The sequence below is a fragment of the Python bivittatus genome, unplaced genomic scaffold (assembly GCF_059951505.1).
Source record: "Python bivittatus isolate LINGU-HERP-01145 unplaced genomic scaffold, Pbiv_v1 ctg000850_np1212, whole genome shotgun sequence".
Classification (NCBI taxonomy): Eukaryota; Metazoa; Chordata; class Lepidosauria; order Squamata; family Pythonidae; genus Python; species Python bivittatus.
In genome coordinates, this window is record NW_028277112.1 from 14836498 (window position 1) to 14858124 (window position 21627).

Genomic DNA, 21627 nt, shown 5'->3' on the forward strand with positions numbered 1-21627 from the left:
TATACAACCATATAGTTAACTTCGTTCAGCAATCCAAGGACATGGAAAGTCAAATGGCTTGGAAAACAAAGGTGGAACTGCAAAGAGTGTTCACTCCCACAAAAGTTTCTTGTGTAAAGTGATGCTGACATAATCATTGCTGCTTTGAGATACATAGTATATAAATTGATTACTAAAAGTTGAGGTCAAAAGGCAGAAAATCCCACCAGTTTGTCTTCCTAGGAATCAAACCTAGTAATAAGTAAAGACTAATTTGCTGCCTTTTCAGGACATCCAAAATAATTTAGCTCTTTCTACCTAAGGAGAGCTGACCTCATCTAGGAGAACTGTATGACTGGACTTTCCAGACCCAGATATAGCAACAAGGCAAATAATTCTAACAGAATGGTAATATTTGGGGGGAGGGAGGGGCACACAGTTCCCAAATCCTTTTTTGCTGACTCCAGAGACTCCCTGCATTAGGAAAAACAGATCAAGAGTTTTTCAACATAATTTAACATAGCTTTTAAAAAAGACTCCACTCAAGAAATCTGGAGAAAGAAAATCCTAGCTTTCCCCCCTTAGCATTACTTCCATCTCCAGTGAACCCTTTGCACTCCCTAAAGGTTGCCCCTCTGGCCTACATTTTTAGTTGATTAAAGTTCATGATCTTTGGAATCAAAACACAAGAGCTGTGTTTATACATGACATACTTATCCAACAGTCAACTGAATTATGGTATGTTCGATTTGGGGGGTTGCTACCATCAACTAATCTCACAGGCTCAATTTGCACATTACAGTCTAAAAAGTGGTTGCCTGGATCATGCTTAGTATGTTCAACAGACCCAGTTGCAGCTTTGCAGAGGTAAATGAAAAGATTTATTCCTGGTTTGTATATTCTGCCACTTTGGAGATGTGGGTGGTGGATTTGTTTTCTCTACACTTTCCCTTGCTGTTTTGTAATCATGACAAAATGAGGACAAAAAGGATTTGACATCCTGTGTGGCCTTCATGTGAACCACACAGGAAGAAAAACCACATTTTATAGCCTGTTCTCCTACCAAGATCTGATAACTCTGTTTAATTATTGGTATAGCATTCAAACCAGCATCACTGAGCCTAAATGTAAAAATAAATAAATGTTCTCTTCCCCCCCCCCCTTTCAAGTGCTCCCACCTGGAAATGATAGTCAGCCAACCTAACTTCCATTTCCTATATTACCCTCCTCAAAGCAGGTCATTTTCTGCATCAAGAAGAGATGATGTATTTCAAACTGGTTGACTGATAGGAAAACTTTAAAACATGAAATGCTAACACTGCAGTTACGCTAGTAAATCAGAAATAAACAGATCTGCTTTCTGCAGGAAGAGCCCCTTCAACTATCTTAAATCTCCAACCTTAATATTCTTTTTCCTGTTTGTTTGTGGTTTTCAAATATGACTCAAATAACGGATTAGTGTATACTACGTTAAGCTACTTAGCTTTCTCAAACTTGCACTGTGAGTTTTTCAAAGTTACTCAGATTTGCATAAGGATATACATTCCTTAATAAAACATAAAGCAAAAGGAAACTATGCTAAGGAAGTTTTGGGGAAAAAAGCTTCAGTGTTATTGAATGTGACCAGGAGCTCAACTACAAATTGTTAACATCTGCATTTTGGTACTTCTAAGCTTAAAAACAAAATTATTCAGTAGCAGCATAAACGTTTAACATTTTTCTTCTCCCAAAGCTCACTGTACAGTACACTCGCCCAGCATTAGCTCTGTAACCAAAATGTGTTTGAAGAGTTTGACAGCAAATTTTTGTTCTGAATCTGAAGTGTTCTCCTTTCACTCAAGAGTATGCATGGCTAGCTAAGATAATCTCTCATTTAATAGTTCCAAGAGAAATTGTTAAGTGACTATTTATATGCTATAGTCACCTCTTGAAGCCTTCATACATTCCTTGACATGGCAGTAGCTGTAACTATCTGGTGAGATCTAGTGACTCAGAAAAGAAACCTTACTGTGGGTCTCATTTTTGAATTTATAGTAAGTTCCCAGTTGAGATCTGGAACTCTGTTACATGAGTGTCTTGTTTTTCTTTCAGCATATTCAGGGCAGCATACATGAGAGTCTCCCATTTTATGATCCACTGTATAACCTTACCTACTTCTATTCTTCCAGCATCTCTTAGTCTCAGTTTAATCCCTGAGTATAAAGAGCAAAGATGTGGTTCAGTTCCACTTTCTGATTTACAGCACATCACTAGCAAAACATAGAGAATGGCTTGAGCAGACATTCTCAGGTCAGTTTCTTGACCAGACAGCAATATGGCTATATGTAAACCAGCCTGTTACAATGCTTCTGTTCAGTAAGTTGCATGTTCTTGCACACTGTGACTAGGTACACATCTCATACTAAATATAATGTGCAGTGAGTTTTGCTTAGTACATGGTATGATCCCAAGCATTTTGGTTGTGGTTTGTTATGGCTTAGTGTGGGATGATAACCCAGCCATTCTGATTTATCAACTGTGTTTTTTTTGTCTTAGCATTTTATGTGAATCCCACTAACTGTAATTTATTCAATAAACCATTCAACAATGGCTTAGAACAATGTGTGAACCAGACCTATGCAGTACTTGTTTCTAAAACCTTCCATTTGATGCTACAGATACAGTTGGTTTAAATTAGGCATGAGGAATTTGAAGCTTCCCCAGTGTTGCTGAGTATCAACTGCTAACCACCATGCCCAATGGTGAAAGATGGTGGGAGCTGTAACTCACTAACATCTGGAAGAACACTTACACCTTTTTGAAAGAGTGAGGGTCTGTTAGTCAAAATATGCCTACAGGATGCAAAACACTATCAAATATTTAAATTATTACATTTATTCTCACCTTTAATCCAAAAAGGTTAATACAATGCAGATAGTCTTTCTCCCTCTATTTTAACCTCCATTGAAATCAGGTTGGAAAATACTATCTAGTTTAATTAGCTTTATGGCCTAATGCAAATATGAGCCCAGTTCCAGCTCCAAGACTAACTCCTACCAAGCTGTTCTTTATTGTCTGATGCAACTTATTTTGCATGCAGCTAGAACAAATACAATCTCTCATTAAAACCATCTAGGTAAAAGTTCTCCACTTCTGAATAATTATTATAGTTTTGCCCAGTACAAATTCAGCAAGGCTGAGTTCTGTGTGCCTTTCAAATGCTACATAAAATACAATACAATAATAATTAACCTAAAGTTCATTTTTATACGTGCTTCAAGAAGCCAAAGTTTGAGGTCCTGTTACATGATTATACATCTTTTGCTTGATCCCTATTAAAAGGGGAACAGGTTTTTTTCACTGTTCCTTTTTTTGCTGATGCTATCATTCATTCTACTCTGAAATATATAACCACAATGTCTCATCTAGCCATACACTTTTGTATGCATTTATGCATCCGGTTGTATATGTTAACTCCTGGACCTTCAATATCACATTTCATGGAGTTATTTTATTCCTCCACATGGTACACATTTCTGTTTCAACATCTGACTATATTGTGTATGTTTACAATAACAAACCGTGGGGCAATTCTTAAAAAATGAAATAGCAGTTTTTTAATTGTATTTAAATGCTGGCAGATTTAGAACAGATTATTTTGTTTGTGCTCTTGGGTAACAGTAAAATGGTTGTTATCCAGGTTATTTTTCAGATGAATGATTGTCCCTTACAATGTTCATTAAGTGTCTGGCCACATCAGGACTAGAACTGTCATGTGTCTTTCCAGCAAGTTTCTGAAATACCTATAGCTAGATAGATACTATAGATATTTACAGCTAACTTTCATTAGTTAAAAATGCTTCTATGTAGTCACAAATGTTCATGTTCTTCCTTAAGTTTGAAAATATATTCTTTATTATTAGATTTTTATTCTGCCTTTTTTATGTATGTTTTGGTCAATTCAAGACAGCGAGCATACCTAATACTCTTGCCTCCTATTTTCCTGAGAACAACAACCCTATGAGGTGGGGTGGGCTGAGAGAGAGTGACTGGCCCAAAGACACCCAGCTGGTTTTTCATGCCTAAGGTAGAACTAGAACTCACAGTCTCCTGCTTTCTAGGCCAGCACCTTCACCACTACACTAAACTGGCTCTTTAAAATATATGATAGTATTCCCAACCAACACATACAACTGTCTAAGATGGGATTCTAGCAAGCTCATTAAGTTCAGATTGTAAAATATGGGTGAATAACCTTTCTTTGACCAAGAATTGCATATTTTTCAAAGTATTTTTCAACCACCGCAGGCCATGAGAGGACGTGGCAGTGACATTACTGGCAGTGGAATCCCCAATATTTTCAGCTTTCATTTCCTGTGGGATCCCAAGATATTAAGGTTTTTCTCAAACAGGTCATGTTTCCCCTTCACTTCAGCAAAGTTTCAAATATTAAGACCAACAACAGCAACAAAGGGATGGCTGGGGGCTCTGTGACCTGATGCACATCATCCTAAGGTGAAGCTAAAGGATTAATAATGAATAGACTTGTTTGCACCAGCTTCTGCTTCTCTGCAACAGTATTATACAAGTTTTCTTTATTTTTTTTTCTTTTTCTACAGCAAATATTGCTATTTCACTATTTATTTAAAAAATCAAAAGGCCAAGAGAATCACAGGAACAGAAACTTGCTCCAGGGAAAGAAAAATAATCTACACAAGGACCTAAAAACTGTCTGTGATGGATACAGCCATAATTATGATTTTTAGCCTCTTCATATAATAAATACAATATGCCACAATTATGTATGCAAAATATAAGAGGAAAAGATGGAAGACATCGACAGTAAAATCTGTTGATGACATGATATGAATTCTTGATTAAGATGAACAAAGAACATTTTTTCCTCAACAAGGGCTGTTGTTTAAACAAGTTTTAAAAATTATTATTTTATTTATTAGGTTTATATCCTGCCTTTCAGCCAGGAACTCGAGTCAGTGTGCTAGTGGAGCTTTGATCACATGATTGGGGCTACCATCTTGACTTTCCCTCCCCCCCATCTCCCCTTCCTAGTTTTAATATCAACTTCTCTCCTCTTTCTAATGCAGCACTAACCAACTGTCCATACATTTTCTCAAACCTTTTTTTTTTCTTGTTGTGTTTCAGTGATCCTGATTTGAATAACAGGTAATCTGCTGAAGCTGAATAACATAATATCCATGTTTATTATGTCCTTGCTCCACAACAATGCAGAAAATACATGCGTTGGTTGGGTTTTCTTTAGGAGTGAAGACAGAAGGAGGTATGCAGCAGAGCAGGATGAAATACAAAGCTATAGCAGGGTTATTATGTCATTATTTGATCATAAGTGCCCCGTGCCTAATGTAAATATAACAAAACTGGGGTGGGGGATCTTTTACCCTGTGGAAGAGATCACTTCCTAATTCCACACAATAATGCTCTTTTCTGGCCCTACAGCTTTTAACCTCTACCTTCCTTTCACATCTTTGGAGATTTTCTTCAATAGCTATTAGCTGATATAAAAAATTTATCAACAAGGATATAGACTTTGGGTGGGAAGCTTTTACAGTAAGCTAGATTTTTTTTTCTTGTTTTGCATTTCTATCATGGTTTTTACCTACAGCTTTGTAAGCTCTTTTGGCTGATGTGCACTATTATTTGGTAGACTGAACATTTTTGAAAAGTATTCCTTACAAACTGTGCTGGAATGTGCACTCAGTGCTTCTTTCTCAAGTCCATGTAACATTTAGGGAAAAGGGAAAATGACAAGTTAGTTGTAATGGGTCTATATAGGTAATGGTGATTATTTATGATTGGCAGGGTGGATGGATGTAGCCTCAGTTTCACACATCATAATTGACATATTATGAGACTGGCAGAGACAGCAAGCAACACTGAGAGTGTTGGGAAGCTGAGACCAAGGGGAATATTTTGAAGAGAGCTTGAATGGAATAGGTAAGAAATCTTTTTAAGGCAACTAAATCACTAGCACTAAAGGAATGGATGCATAAAGACATCTTGAAGAAAGCTCTCCCCGAAAGGCCTTAAAAAAAGATAGCACCATTTTCTTTTCTTTGATTTAATGATCAGTTGTGATATACTTGCACAGATAATCAGATAATCCAAGAAATCAAATTTACACATTCATGCGTAAAAAAATTATCAGCTCTTCCTATTCTGGGCAAAACTGGGCAATGACATTCCTCCTGCTAGTATTTTCTTGCACTGAAAGATATACTTGGGTTCAATTAGCCCAGGCAATATAAAAATACTAAGTATACTTGCTATCTCAAGCAGCTGTACTCAAGAATCAGACAGGTGTGACTTCCATGTTCCCTTGTTCTTATTCTTCTGGTTCTGGTTCTAGTTCTATCAACCAGTCCTTCTCCAGCCTGGCACCTCCAGGCTCTGAGAATTCCTAGCTGACCAGTGTTCTGTACTCAATGACAGCTTAAAATCAGAAGGTTCGGCCTACTTTCCTGACTTCAAAAAGAGCAGGACATAAAAGCCTGAAGTTTTCTGAATAGCTCTGAAATTTTAACAAAATCCTTTCAGATTAATGTTTAATATACTTGTAATTTAAATTTGTTGAAATATGACACCAGGATGGAAGGTAACCTTGTTTCTCCATCACATAGATATAAACACACACATACATATATGTGTATATTTTATAGTAATGTAAGTAGACTGTTTAAGAAGCAGAAACTTTAAAAGTCTCTTTAGAATACAAGAGACTTTTAAACAAGATTGCTGCTTCTTAAACAGACGAAGTATTATTGTTTGTCTCTGTTCAGTTTCAATAAATCCCTTTTTTATATCTTCTACTGTCTAGACACAGCATCTTTAACAAACAGGAACCTTTCTTGTTAGTGGGTGATATCTATGGGAATTGATTATTTAAGGCATTTTTACCTCATTTCTTCAGCTGAAAAAATCTCCCACAATGGCTTATCCAGATCAGTAATACGACAATCTCAAACAGCAAAGGAAAAAAAAAATAGGATGGAGAAGGAAAAACAACTGCAGGACTAGACTTTATAACGGTTCCTTCTGCCACTGGAAGAGCAAAGCCAGCTGCCTGACAAGTGTCCTTCTCTGGGTTATTAGGATCAGGTTGCCTTTGCCTTGTGGGAATATACTTTCCAAGAGATACTGTGAGATTCTATTTCATGTAGCCCAGTGTTTCTCAACCTTGGGAACTTTAAGGTGTGTGGACTTCAACTCCCAGAATTCCCCAGCCACCCCTGCTGGCTGAGGAATTCTGGGAGTTGAAGTCCACGCCTTAAAATTCCCAAGGTTGAGAAACATTGATGTAGCCAAAGGCCAATCTTAGCAATGAAAAGAGATTTGGAACCAGGGTACGATCAGAACATTTTATTTATTTATTTATTTATTTACTGGCCTTACATGCTGCTCCAGTCATAATTGCTTCTGAATAACATATAGAATGGTAGAGTTCATTTCCAAATTCTCAAATAAAAGTAGAGGTTAACTCCAGGTCCTGAAAGAAAAGGATTGTAGTTTAGTGCCAGAGAAGTGCCTAGGTTTAATTACCTCTAGAGAAGAATCTACCCCAGACTATCTGAAGCCCCGGAGAGCAGCCCTCAAACTATAGAGGCCATGATACGGGAGATGGATGAATGGTCTGATTTGGCAATAAGGCAGCGATCAGGTTCATGCATCAGACTAAGGTATAGTAAGGCTTGCTTGATTTGGACTTAGCATGTTGTGTGAACCCAGCCCTATTTTGCCTTTGCAAATCACATTTTATTATTTATTATTATTTGCTAACACTAATATCCTCCTCGTAATTCTGGGCAACTCATACCATCAATAAAAAACACAGAAATAACAGCACAGAGAATCCCAACAGTAGCAAGCAGTATAAATATTTAAGATAACAAAATAGCAGTTTAATGCAAACAGCATGTGGTGTAAATCCAGTGTAGTGATTTGTTCATCAGACCATAAATTAAGCAAACCATGGCTTAATGTACATTCTTGCCTTTCAGCATGCAGAAGTAAATGAACAGAAAGAGCTCACAATCCTGCTTTCTTCTTGCCTTAATTTACAGAATTAATTCTTGACTTGCTGTAACCTGCCTAGTACTTGGGTTTCAAAATGCTATCATTCAATAAACTCTGCAGGAAATGGTGCGGATTCCAGCCCTTCATTCCTGCCAGTTGTTTCTGTGCTAACAAAGCAACAGGAGCTGCTGCTGCTTCTCCACTGACATATTAATCAAACAGCTTAAGCGGTGGAAATATGAGAGAAAAACACACCCAATAATTGGTGACAAAGCATTGCCCACATTTCCAAAACCTCCAGTTATATATTGTACAAAAAATCAGGGATTTTAATGGCAATAAATAAATAATATGAATGTCTCATGTCAAACTCCTCTTCCAGTCACTGTAAAATGCACAACAGCCCCAAAGGAGCTGCAATGCACACTGTATGTTTATGGCTACTATTTCAGTGCTATTAGAGCCAAGTTCATTATGAAGTCCTTGTGAGACAAATTACTCGAGTCTCTTACTACGGTAGCACAAACTACAATACCCACAATTCTAAGCCACCAGGGGTGGTACAGAGATGATTTGTACACCTGGCAGTGTAACTGGGCAACACAGAAACAAACACACTTGCATGAAATAAGGACACAATGGCTTTGGCAAGGTAGGATTTCTTTTTGGCAGAAAATCTCTCCTTTGCAATTGACCCTTTAAACTAAGGACACAAAAATCAAACTGGAAAAGAAATGAGCACTCTTAAAATAAATTACTTAGATGGTTTAGGAGTGTTGTTCCAAGCTGATCAGAACTGGATCGGTTTGATTCTAAATGTGGAGACTGTCTGAGATCTGGGGCAATTTATTCAGATTTAGTTGCTCCTATGTGCATAGTAGTTATATTACTGTATTGTGATCAGAAGTGTTAAGAGGTTCTTTTCAAAAGCATGGTTCTGTGTTTTTACAGAATGTGGCATCTAAAACAGAAATCTTATAACTGTGAGAGATGTGGAAATGACTTTGTCAGTCGTGCAGCTCTGAAGTACCATTTTCATGCTAAGCATCTTGGGAGGGTTCATTGTGAAACATGTGGTGTGGAGATTTTACGAGAGGTTCCTTCACATCACTCAGAGGTAAGATGGAAGATGTTACCTTATTCATTCTTAGTTCAGTTCTGTTGTTGTTGTTATTGAATGACCTTTACAAGTATCTGGAAGTGTTATTTGGGGAAAAAAAAGAAAGGAAAAGGCAGCACCAGAATGCTACTATACTAGGAGCATATTATGTTGAAAGATCAGGATTGGTTATTGATTGCTTTCTAAGCATTATTGGTTTAATGCTGGACAATCTGGGAGGCTGCTTATGAAAATATGAATTATTCAGGCATTAAGGTCAACACAAGAAGCTGTTTACAAATTCCCTTATTTTCTGAGAGTCATTTTTAGGAGACAAGGTTCCCTCAAGCTTTCCGTTTCCAATTGCACTCTCCTCCCCTCTTTTGTAGTAAGATTCTAAGTATTTTTATTATTGTTACCTATTCTGAAGAGCATATGGAAAAAGGATGGAATGCCACTTGTATGAATTAAGGACTGAGTCAAAGAATGAATTGATGGAGGATGCTACATTCACCCAGGTAATCTCTGTGGCTAGGAATGGCTATTGCTAGCTTTGGTTGTATACCGGTTATGTGCTTTGTGCCCTTTCCGGAACAGAGATGACATAGCTGTAATTGTTCGTGGAATGGTTACTTCACTTTCATATTATTGTAATGCAGAATATATGGGGCTATCCTTGTGCTTACTCCAAAAGCTGCAGATGGTGCTGAATGAGGTGGCCAAGTGGCTGAGCAAGGCACTTGTCAGTGTACATATTGCATCTCATTGAAGCATAGAATTCTCAGGATGGAAATCCTCTACTACAGCCTCCTCAACAGATGGCCATATAGCCTCACATTTCCAGTGGAGCATCCACCTTGTCCTGACACAGCCTGTTGGATTGTTGAACAGCTATTACAATTAGGAAGTTTTTCCCGATGCCCAACTGACATCTGCTTCCTTGTAATTTAGATCCATTTTTTCTCCTCTCGTCCTTTGGAACAGCTCTCCCTCATCTCCTACAAGGCAGCTTGTCAGACACTTGAAAACAGTTACCATGTATCCCTGCAATTTTAGCCTTTTTCAGACTAAATATACTCAACAACTCCACCTGTTCCTCATACATTTTTCCTTCCAGGCCCCTTATAATTTTTGGTTGCTCTCTTCTAGTCATACTCCAACTTAATAGTGTCCTTCCTAAAATGTGATTTCAAAATTTTAGGTTTGGTGCAGAGTGGAAAGGAACAATTATTTATTGTCATCTTGACACTACACTCCTGTTGTTGTAGCATAAGATTCTATTATTTTTGTTGTTGGTCGCACAATCAGCCAGTTGTTTAGACTGGATTTGATATTTTTATCCACCTATTCCCAAGAACCTGGGATAGGTAGATGTTGTTTGATGGTGTTAAAGGTATCGTCGCAGGATGTAAGCTGTTCCAAGTAAAGCTGCCTTTTGCAATTGACTTATGGTGATTTTGTCAATGCCAATGGTCTTCAAGTGGTGCTTGAGATGTTTTGAGATTTCACCCAAGATGCCTATTACTATCGGTACAATCTTTGCTTTCTTTTGCCACAGTCGTTCTATTTCTATTTGCAGGGCTTTATATTTTGTGATTTTTTTCCAGTTCTCTCTCTTCTATTCTGCTGTCTCTACGTATTGCAATGTTCAATATCCAGACTTTTTTTTGTCTTTCTTATCAACAATTGTTAAGTCTGGGGAGTTATGTGGGAGGTGCTTGTTGGGTTGAATTCTAAAGTCCCAGAGCACTTTAGCTTCTTCACTTTCTACTACTTTGTCTGTTTTATGGTCCCACCAGTTCTTGCTTGCAGGCAAAGGATATTTCTTGCAGATATTCTAATGCACTATTGTAGCTACTTTGTCATGTCACTGTCTGTAGTCAGTCTGTGTGAACTTCTTGAGGCAGCTAACTAGATGGTCCACTGTTTCTTCAGCTTCTTTGCAGAGGTGGCATTTGCTGTCTGTTGCTATCTTCTCAATTCTGGCTTTGTATATATTTATTCTTAAGGCTTGGTCTTGTGCAGCCAGAATTAGCCCCTCTGTCTCTTTCTTCAACTTTCCTGCCCTTAGCCATTGCCAGGTCTTGTTGTTATCTGCTTTGCCTGCTAGTTTTTTTGTGTACTGGCCATGTAATACTTTGCCTTACCAGCCATGTCTCTTTTCTATTCTTCATTTGGTCTTTCTTGTAGGCCAGTTTGGTCTTTTCAGTATTCAGTAAGCTTTCATGGTGTACTAGCTTCAGTGCATCTTCTTCACTGTCCTTCAGATATTCTTCCAATGCCATTTTTTTTCTTCAACTGTCTGGTGTACTTGCAACATTCCACACCCACCAATGCTCTGTGGTAAATGGAATCTGTCAACATCGCTGCATGAATGAAGGGCATGATTCATTGTCATTATTTTTCTGGTCTTCCTATCCAGGGCTTCTAGTACTGCTTGAGTCCAGTCCACTATTCCAGCTGTGTAATAACTGGAATTGCCCAGGTATTAATTGCCTTGATGGTATTTCCTCCTTTCTGATGATGATGATGATGATTTATAGCTGTGTCAAAGTTTTGGCTCACGTTCAGCTTGTGATATAGCAAGATACCCATATTCTGTTTGCATGTAGTCTTACCAATATGGTTCCTCCACCCTATACTCATGCCTTTGATTTTTCCCACCCACAGGACTTCTGATTTCTTCCTGTTGAAATTCTTCTTACTACTTACATTTTGCCCTCTTCTCTACTAGAATCACAGAGAAGTCTTTGTCATATGGTTTTCTGCTATCAAAATACATTGTGTCTATCAAATTCCTATGGTCGGCTAAACTAGTCAGTATCAAAAAAGATCAGGTTGGTTTGATATGATTTATTCTTAGTAAACCCATGTTGGATCTTGTAAAGCATCTTCTTCCCATATCTCATCTCTTATCAATAAGCAAATTGTAAAAACTCATCATTCAATCCTATTCAGCAAAAGTCCATAAGAGCTACCATAAGAGCTACCAGAAGTAATAACATATATCTATTTTTAACATTAATCAAATAATTCCATTTTGTATTCCAATTTATCACTTTCTCTGAGGAATAAAGCAAAAGAAATATCTCCCCCTTTATAAACAAATCTTTAAAATCTCGTCATCCAGTCCTGGTCAAAAAGAAATTCCATTAATAGTTACCAAAAACCACAACATCTATATTTTAACCCTGGTCAAATAAATTAACTTTGTATTCCCTCCATTTACTTTTAAAAAGCTTGATCTTTAATCCTGTCAAATAATAATGTTGATTTCTCTTTGTCTCCTCTCAGGAACAGCTTCAGTAGTTTAACATGTCCTTTTTGTAAATCCAAGATAAGGCTATCCAAGTCTCTCTTCTCATTTATTACTTGTATGTCCCCTTTGGTTTCATTTGTAAATCCACTGTGGCATCTTTTTTCATATCACTCTTGTAGTCTGGCATTTTTTAAAAATCCATTTTCAAATCCACATTCAATTCAGCCTTAGTTTCTAATTTGTCCAGTAAAATCTGTTCCTCTTCTGTAGCCTCTATCAGATCCATTTTTATAGTGGCAGACAATCTTGAAAGTAATTTCTGAGTACATTGTTCCCAGATAGCCTTAATTTCTTCTATAGTCAGATAATATTGCTCCGTTGTATTAATAGGTCTCTTCTCCTTTAATTGTAATCCTTAGTTCTCTCTGGTTCCCTCTAGTCAACCTTCAAAGTCCTCTCTTATTGTATGTTTATTTTCCAATCAGCAAAATTTTCCCACAGGAGGATTTCTTACAATTCATTTCAAAATCTTCATATATACTTTTCTAAAATTTTAAACAAGCCACAGGAAATATTCTTTCAAGTCCATCTGTCCCCTTAAGTTTCCAAAATCAACATTCTAGTCCCTCTTTTGCTGTTTTCCAAAAATTAATTTTTTTCTTTTTAATCCTTAAATTTACATGCAATTTCTTTCATCCAAGATAGAAGGAAGCTCTCCCACATCATGAAACTTGCCCTTCAGAAGGTTCTTAACATCCAAAAGATCAGTAACAAGTAATTTCCTAAGGTAATTAAGAGAGGAAGTGGGCAAACTGGTGTCCTTTTGAAGGCACGGAACTGTGGCTTAGGCATGATGATTTTCCCCCAGCTCCCAGAGCTCTCAAACCCAGTGGAGACTGCTATTCTATGATCTCTTCACAAGGAGCTTCTGTGTGAAGCAAACTTGTGGGTGATCCTAGTCCTTTCCTTAATCCAGAGAGGGGCTCTGATAAGCCAATTCATTGGCTCCTCTTTCTGCTGCAGCGATCAGCTTCACTCTTGCAGAGCTGTTTTCAGTCTGCCATTGCTTCCCTGGAAGTCAGAGCAACTAGTTATGATAGATATTTACTATAGGTAGTCCCTGATTAGCAACTGCCTCAGACAGTGACCATTGACAGATATGACAGTGATGAAAAAGTAACTTTGCAACCAATCCTCACATTTAGGACCTTTACAGGTCTGTAAAGCAAAGGAAAGCTGAAGTAAGATCATAAGCACAGTTACAGTTTCACTTATTGATAGTTTTGTTTAATGACTGTGCAGCTGGTCCCAGTTGTGGGCACTAAATGAGGACTACCTGTAATTCCAATTAATACCTCTTGTATAGGAAGAGGAGATAATGCCTCTGTGTAAAATTGGCAAACTTCCCATGAGTATCCGGTTGGCCACTGTAGAAACAGAATACTATTTTACCATGGTTTTCAGTCTGTTCCAATAGGGCTTTTAAAATGTTCTTATGTATCCTCTTCTTCCCATTATTAATTTCTCTGTCTCCTGATTCAGGCGATTCAGTATTAATTCACTCATATAGGTTGCTGTTTAACAGGCTGAGCATGGAATGGTGCTGGCTAACAATCAAAGGAGTTGCTGGAATATGAATCTGAAAAGGGAAACAAAATTTGTAGCCGTGGGAACAGCCACTTCTTGCAGAATGTGCTGCAAACGGTTTGGATCAGTCCATGCCAGAGAACACCATGAGAAGCAGAAGCACCACTTTACAGCCAATAAAAGAGGTGATGTTTTTATTCTGCACTTTAGCTCCGAAGTCTTCGCACTGCTAAAGGTCTGTGGGATTTGAATTCTAGTTTTTAAAGCTGACCCACATGCTTCATTTTCCTATATAGTAGCAGGGTGTGCAAATTATGGCCTTCCAAAACTACTATAAAAGTTACTACTAAATTATAATGCTCAGTACAACAGGGCAAACTGCTTAAATATATGGTGGTTGTGTTCCATATATTGGTTATGGACACATCTCTGTACATTGGCTGTGCAACAATCTCCAGTGACCCAGTCAACTATTGAGTGACCATTTTCTCATGAGAATTCTGACCTACCTCAAAAGCAAATGGGAGGCTGTTACTTTCTAGATTTTTTTTCACATTGCCACTATGGAGAGTCAGGTGCCATGCCCAACCAAACCCCCCTCCTCCTTTTTTTTTCACTCCCATATATGGCCATATGGGAATGAAAATTAACATGTAACAGAGACAAAGTTCCTAGAGATGCTCTATTTTTGCTTAGCTTTTCTAGGACCATCTCTGTCTCACAACGGAGAAGGGGCAGTTAGCAACTGGATCAGCTGTTCATATGACATGCCTGACTGGAGGGAATTCTTTTAGGTCTAAAGATTTCAGATAAAAACATGTAATTTGCATGTTACCTCACTCTTCTTTGACTGACTAAAATATGCTGGGTAGGACTGGGTTAAAGTTAAGAACATCTTGGGGATACAAGGATTTGAGGGGAAGACTTCCTGGCCTCAGATAGTATTCAGGAAATTCACTCTGATATGAAGGGATGTGTTATCTCTTCACAGTCACACAAAACCTTGGTACTGTGAACAGCTATCTCAGTTGTCCAGTTCATGTAATTGAAAGTGGGAAAAAAGAGGTCCAAAGCCACCCAGCTCAGATAGCACCAGCCATTTACATACAAAGTTCTCTTGGCTTCTTTGCATCCTGAAACCCTGATTGCAGGGTGTTCCAGAATCTAAGGGAACCTTCTTGCATAAAGACCTACATCAGTATTTCTCAACCCTGGGATTTCTGGGGGTTGAAGTCCACACATATTCAAGTGGGCAAGGTTGAGAAACACTGACCTACATCTTATCTTAGAAATCCATGTTAGGGTACTGATGATAATAGTAAGCTCCAAATGAGTTACTTAATACAATGCAGAATAGCCATGCATCATAATTTAGGAAAACCTGTAATTTGTCTTGATTTTTTTTTATATATATATATATATATACAGCTCAGATGGCCACTAAATTTAAGCCTGATAGCTTCTTGGAATATACAACACCATTGGAGATAAAGATATTTGTGGAAGAAAAACTCAGACCTATTTTGGGTGCTGTAAGGCTAGCCTGTGCATCAGACGTTGAAGGCATTATTGCATTCATCAAAGAAATGTTTCCATTGCCAATAACTGACGTTATCAAGGTATTGATGTTTGCTATGCTTCTGTCTTGAGATTGATCATAAAAATACACTCTTATTCCCTATTAAAAAGTTACTCTTTTTGAATCTGGCATTCCATATTTTATTATTTGTCCACACAACTGTGTGTGGATTAGTGAGTCTGTGTGCAATCAATCAATTTATTTATTGTTTTGATCACAGGTCATAACAAATAAGGTAAAACCCGCACAAAAGTGGCCACCACATACAAAATATATACTTCAGTTCTTCATTGATATCATCCGTTTCATATTTTCTCTCAAGAGTAATGCTTTGCAGTGAGACTGATTTGTTTGAGGACTACTCAGTGTGCAGTGCTTTACTTAGAGAAATGTATGCATCATACCTTCAGATAGAGAGATGGCTCAGGCTATTTTAGTATCTGACCAAATATACAAATGTCCCTTCATGTTGATAAAAATATTATTTTTATCATCTGAACGGATATTTGGATATTCTGTAAATTACCAATCTGTGGCCCTTTCATCAACTTCTACTGCAATAGCCTGGATCTTCCAGTCTATTCAGTCAATGTTGCTGTGGCTGAGGTGAAGATAGGAGCTGAATAATTCCTCCTTTAATGTTCAGATATTACTGAACACTGGATATGATTTATTATGACAAAAATTAAGAATTAGGCAATGTCTTACTGGAAACAGTATATACATTTTTGAATAAAATAAAACTTCTGCATCCTTTGAATCACTGCTGCTTTATGAACTTTTGAAGTCTCTGGTGTCTGAGTTAATCAAGTGTTTTAAGGTTTCTTTATACATTATATTCTTCATCTTAAAGTTAATCTCTGTTTAAGGAAAAAAGCATGTGAAACTGATTTGAGCAAATGTGTTCCATTAATATGTATGCCAGTGAGCTATTATGTATATGGAAGCTTCACAAATTATATTTGGAACAAAATGAACACATGGATGGGTATTATGCAAGACAGCTATACTGTATGTATTATCTGTAAGAAGCAATGTAACTGATAAAGCAGATGATAGTCTTGCATCCCTAGGCAATTAATTTTATGGATGAATGATGTGTGGGATATGTCCTGGATGTATGCCACATTTCTTTAAGGACTTTTTCTCTAAAACTTCATAGTTAATTATCCTGTTCTAAGGTGGTAAAGTCCATGAATAACTAATGTATCTAGCCAACACTCAGCAGCAATAGCAAGATCCAGAAGACGGCAGAAGGCCCACTTGATAGGAACAGGCAGACCTAGTCATCCAATACAGATCTGGAATTCAGGGAAATCAGGTTAACAGGACCATGGACAGATCACTGGGCTCAAGGAACTTCTTTTAAGTCCTAACTGTAACCCCAAAATCCACATCAAAGTAATATCATGATTAGATCAATGGAAGGTTTATATAATCGTGGCAAGGTTCCAAATTTCAAAGAACTCTTCATCAAGCAAGACTGTTAGAAATGCAGGCAAAAGTGGGGGTAAAGAAAAATGTGCCTGGAGGTAAGCCATGTTGTATCGAACTACATTGTTACACTGACTACTGAAATATCTCCAGACATATACATTGAGATTTATCAAGTATATGAGTGGTGTTGGGCTACACAAGGAAAAGCAAATAGTAATTGCTCCATTAAAAAAAAAAACAAAGCAAGAAAATTTAGCTGTTCAAATCAAAATTGTTTTCCAACCTCTGTGAGACACTCAGATTCTTTGACAGATGAATCAGCAAAGAAGTCTGTGTAAACAAAGCTGGAGGTAATTCAAGACGTTCTAGGTTAAAAATCAGGTGGTTTACTTAATGACAAGAGGGCATATTCCCTCAGAATACAAATTTAACATAAGGGGTAGAAAATTGTCCATTTCTATAGTATCTCGTTGAACAGCTTAAATTCAGCATTTTCCAAATCATATAAAAAGCAGAGGTAACTGTATTGATCAACTGGAACAAAAATCCATATTGAGATGATACTGTCCATTAAAGATGCACAAATGATTGCAAATGAAACTTGATATTCTCTGGTTGTGCTATGTGCTATGGCTAAGACAATTGTCAAAAACTGTATAGGGCTTATTGAGTTATAGCCCAAAACCTCTAGAAGCACCCACTTGGAGAATGCTACCTTATATCCTTCTTGGCCCTGTCTTGCCAAGACATTGCCCCATTCACATGACTTACAGGGATTGCCTTTGAGACTGGACCCTAGTTCTTTCATTTAGCTGGCTCTTTGTGCTAGTGAGGAAATCTTTGGAATTACAAGATAGTCTGCATGATGCACCATAGTTGTTTGCAATGGGCTAGTTTGGATATCTCCAGTTCCAAGTTGTGCATTTTAGAGTTGAGATGAGATAAAAGTTCTTTTGTTGGGGGTGATAGTAAAGAAAAACAATCCCCTTCATACTTGATCCCTGCCCTTAGACCAAGCCATGTCCTTAAAGACAATTGGACACATGGGATGATTTATTTTTCTGGAAGTAATCCTTTCTACTAGCATCTTACTGTGATGCACCTGTTTTCTGCTAATGGCCTAAAATACTGCAAGTGTGGAGCTGGTGTTTCTGTTTTGCTGTAAAGTATTCAAGACTATGTGGGTTAAAATCAAGTATTAACTATCTTTTTGGGTAATATTCTATGCAACAGGGTGGTTCATATATAAAAGGAACAGATACCCAAGACTTTTCTGATGTGGACATAGTTCTTTTTAGCAAAGCTTTTGCCAGTTTAGAAGACTGCCAAAGGACAACTCCAGAGATACTAGAAGAGTTAGGAAGCGCCCTGATAAAATCCTCATGGACGAACAGGTTTGAATTGAAAGTTGTCTTCTATTGTCTTCTACTTTGATGCCTTCCCCTCCTAATTACAGTTAAGCTCTTAGCATAGAAGCATCATTAAATCTTCTACTTTCTTCCTCCTTTAAGGTTAGTCTTGCAGAAACGGACAAAATTTTCCTTAAGGTTCTATTTTAAGTGTTATAAAAATCACCATGGCCACTCATTTGACATCATGCCTTGCGATGGCGTGCTTGCATCTGTGTTATCAACAGGTAAGATGTGGCTGTTATTTGGGAAAGTGGTTCTTCCTCCTCATACCAAAACATCACTACTGGGAGTTCTACATTATTGTAGTTTAAATTGATGTAATATTTTCAGGAGCTCACAATCTGTAAGGTTTGGTTTTAGTTAAGATCTAAAGGTAAAGTAGGTCAAAGCAGCATCATTAGTCTTATAAGTTGCTTGGTGTTAACAGGTTTAAAAGAGAGCTTTTACCACAAGCTGTACCTTTGCAGTGATGATGATAAAATCCAGCTGTACACCATGGCCTTATTGAAGTACCAAGTTGAATTTGTCAAAGCATCAACAGCGAGGGTGAAGGACTTCATACGTTTAATGAAGCACTGGTTCAAAACTTCATTTGCTGAACCAACCGAAGAAAATAAGTAAGTTGCTAGTATCTAAATCTCCACTTTTTTTTTATCTTCAGATTCTCATCTTTTCCCATTTTATAATAGTAGAGGTGTGATTCATAGGTTGTTATATCTTTTTTATATGTCTTTTCCAGCTCCATATGATGGGTAATTTGTGAAATCAGAAAACAAATAAAAAACTTGGTGGCAGCAGGGGAAATAATATAGAAAAGCTAAGCCTGCAGCTCTTCCCATGCAAGGAACAGTTTAACAAACCAAAGTTAAAAACAAAATGCTATTGTTGGTTTTTATTTTATTTATTCATTTATTTATTAAATTTGTATGCTGCCCATCTCCCTCAGATGGGAGTTTTTAGCCCTTTGGTTTACAACCTTTGCTATTAACCATTTCTTGCCATGGAAACTGTGTGCAGTTCCTCTCTCTGTCTCAATTTCTGTCTCTGCATTTAGATTTCGCAGGCTTCCCTCCTCCTATACAGTTGAACTGATCACTATTTATGTCTGGGAGCTGGCTGGAAAGCCCATCTTTTTCAGCTTTGTACAGGGCATGAGAGCTGTTCTGAAGCTTTTGATTCGGTATCAAGCAATATGTATCACATGGCACAAACATTACAGACCAAATTTTCCAATTTTCCAGAAGATGTTTTTGAAGCAAAGTAGGTAAGTAAACCTACTGTATAGTTAGCTACCTCTTCATTTTGTTACAGCAAAAGTACAGGGCAACTCTACTTTCTATCACTATAAAAAGTCATTGGTTAAGGAAAAGCCAGGTTAGCTTCTAGTAAGTTGTGCCCAAGGTTCTTTAAAACTGCAGCTTGTGACTATAACTTATTTAGGAAATATTTGTCTGCATTACAGGACACTAGAAAGAACAGCTTCTATAGGCCATGCTTTTGGGGATCAAGAGCTTGTAGTTCAACTAGCCTTGATGATAGTACCCACTTCTACCTGATCGGTAGTTTTATGAACCATATTAATTCATCACGGCAAGCTGTCTGAAATAAATGGGACTTTTCTTTATGAAACAGTATAGTTATATCTCTTGTGCCCAAATGTGTATGTATTTCAATTTGTATTGTCAAAATACAGTATATTTAGGAATAGCAAACTTCAATTTTTACTGGTTTCTTCCTTATCTTTCTGTTCTAGTATTGCCCAATGACACCAGGTAGGGGAGGACTGTGTTCCCACCTCTTGTTTTTGAAGAGGGGTTTTGCTTCTGGGAGGGTCATCACTCATATTAAACTCCTGTGCTTCCCTTCTCTATCGTCTGTTTTCATAGAACAAGCATTGGTATGCTTTGTTCTGGGAGATGAATATTCATGTGTGACAAAAAGTGTGTTCCTGGGTGTAGGAGTCAGAGTGTTAGTTATGAAGTGGTTGTGTTGATGGTTGTTGTTTTTATCTTGGTTGCTGATTGCATATTTATTTTGTGATTTTTGCTGTTTTTAATTGTTGTACACTACCCAGAGTCACTTGTTTGAGATGGGTGGCCATAAAAATTGAGAGAGAGAGAGAGAGATGATAGATAGAAGATTTGTGAAAGGGATGAGCAGGGAGAGCTGGAACCCTAGGCTGGGTGAGAGGGGATGTGTGCATGTGTGAACATTGAGGGTGCATAGGCTCAACTAAGCCATCTTGTAGCAAAGCATGTTTGAATGTCCATTCATTTGCCAATATGGGCCATTTTCTCTCTCTCTTAGGCCATTTGTGCTGGATCCCGTTAACCCAACCTTCAACGTATGTGAAAATAGCAATGCTTGGGATGAAGTAGCCCACGTGGCCAGACGGAGTCTCCTCAAGCCCCTCTTCAATGGCATAACAGCAAAGGAGCCTTGGCTTTTTACAAACAACTGGTGAACTCAAGTAAGTCTTTGTTACAATCAGCAAGGTCTCCATACTGCTGGCTAGAAGAAAGCCAGAGTATGAAAATGAAACTGATAGGTAAACAGCCATGACACATATATTTTACTTGTAATTTCCTCCCCTCCTCAAGAATACAATAGGAGGGCAGGTGGGTGAGTCAGAGAAGGAGCTGACATAAACAAACTATGACTCTTCCTATAAAAGCCCATTTTCTCCTACTCCCCTCCCCATATCCACAAACAAATGCCCACTGCTTTTGTTCCTGTGATGTTCCATCCCATGCTTCCAAGATAAACATAGGTTTAGAATTGGTGGATGAAAAATGGCTAGAGGGGAAAATTTAGGGTGAAAGCAACTGGCAGCATTGAGTGCATATCAATGGGCTTGTGTACTTACAGATTTCAAACAATTTACATTTTATGTCTAAAATAAAATCAGATGAGCTTCTGTCCTCCTGTGCACCCTCCTATCTTCTCCTGCCTTACAAGAGGCAGATTAGTTTTTCCCTTTTCCCTTTCTTCCTGTGCTTAATCTTTACAAGAAGTGAGTGTTGATAGAGCAGGCTTCTCTTTAAGATGTGTAGACTTCACCTCCCAGAATTCCCCAGCCAGCCTTGAAATTACAGCCATGTAATCTGCCCTTGCTATTGGGGTATCTTTTCTTTGTGGACTGAAATATTAACCAAACAATTGCCATCTCATTTGTAAAACAAAGGAACAAAATCTGTGCTGGCTAGCTGCTCAAATTTTTTTTTTATTTTTTCTTGTTATTTGCTTA

The 21627-nt window shown here is 37.7% G+C and overlaps 1 protein-coding gene across 1 annotated transcript; it reads left to right on the top strand.

Annotated features, from left to right (window-relative positions):
* Nucleotides 1–8959: 8959 nt before the first annotated feature.
* On the top strand, nucleotides 8960–20844 carry LOC112540859 (2'-5'-oligoadenylate synthase 1-like). The gene is made up of 7 exons (XM_025167844.1): nucleotides 8960–9124; nucleotides 13951–14137; nucleotides 15381–15571; nucleotides 18202–18362; nucleotides 18480–18604; nucleotides 18808–18997; nucleotides 20688–20844. The coding sequence occupies exons 1-7, from the start codon at nucleotides 8960–8962 to the stop codon at nucleotides 20842–20844; spliced, it is 1176 nt and encodes a 391-aa protein (XP_025023612.1).
* The last annotated feature ends 783 nt before the right edge of the window (nucleotides 20845–21627 follow it).

What these genes read in the sequence shown, in the direction of transcription:
- LOC112540859 (XM_025167844.1), top strand. Translation starts at nt 8,960, where the DNA reads ATGTGGCATCTAAAACAGAAATCTTATAACTGTGAGAGATGTGGAAAT. An exon ending in TTCCTTCACATCACTCAGAG is followed by an intron (nt 9,125 to 13,950) that starts GTAAGATGGAAG and finishes GCTGTTTAACAG; the next exon opens with GCTGAGCATGGAATGGTGCT. An exon ending in CAATAACTGACGTTATCAAG is followed by an intron (nt 15,572 to 18,201) that starts GTATTGATGTTT and finishes TCTATGCAACAG; the next exon opens with GGTGGTTCATATATAAAAGG.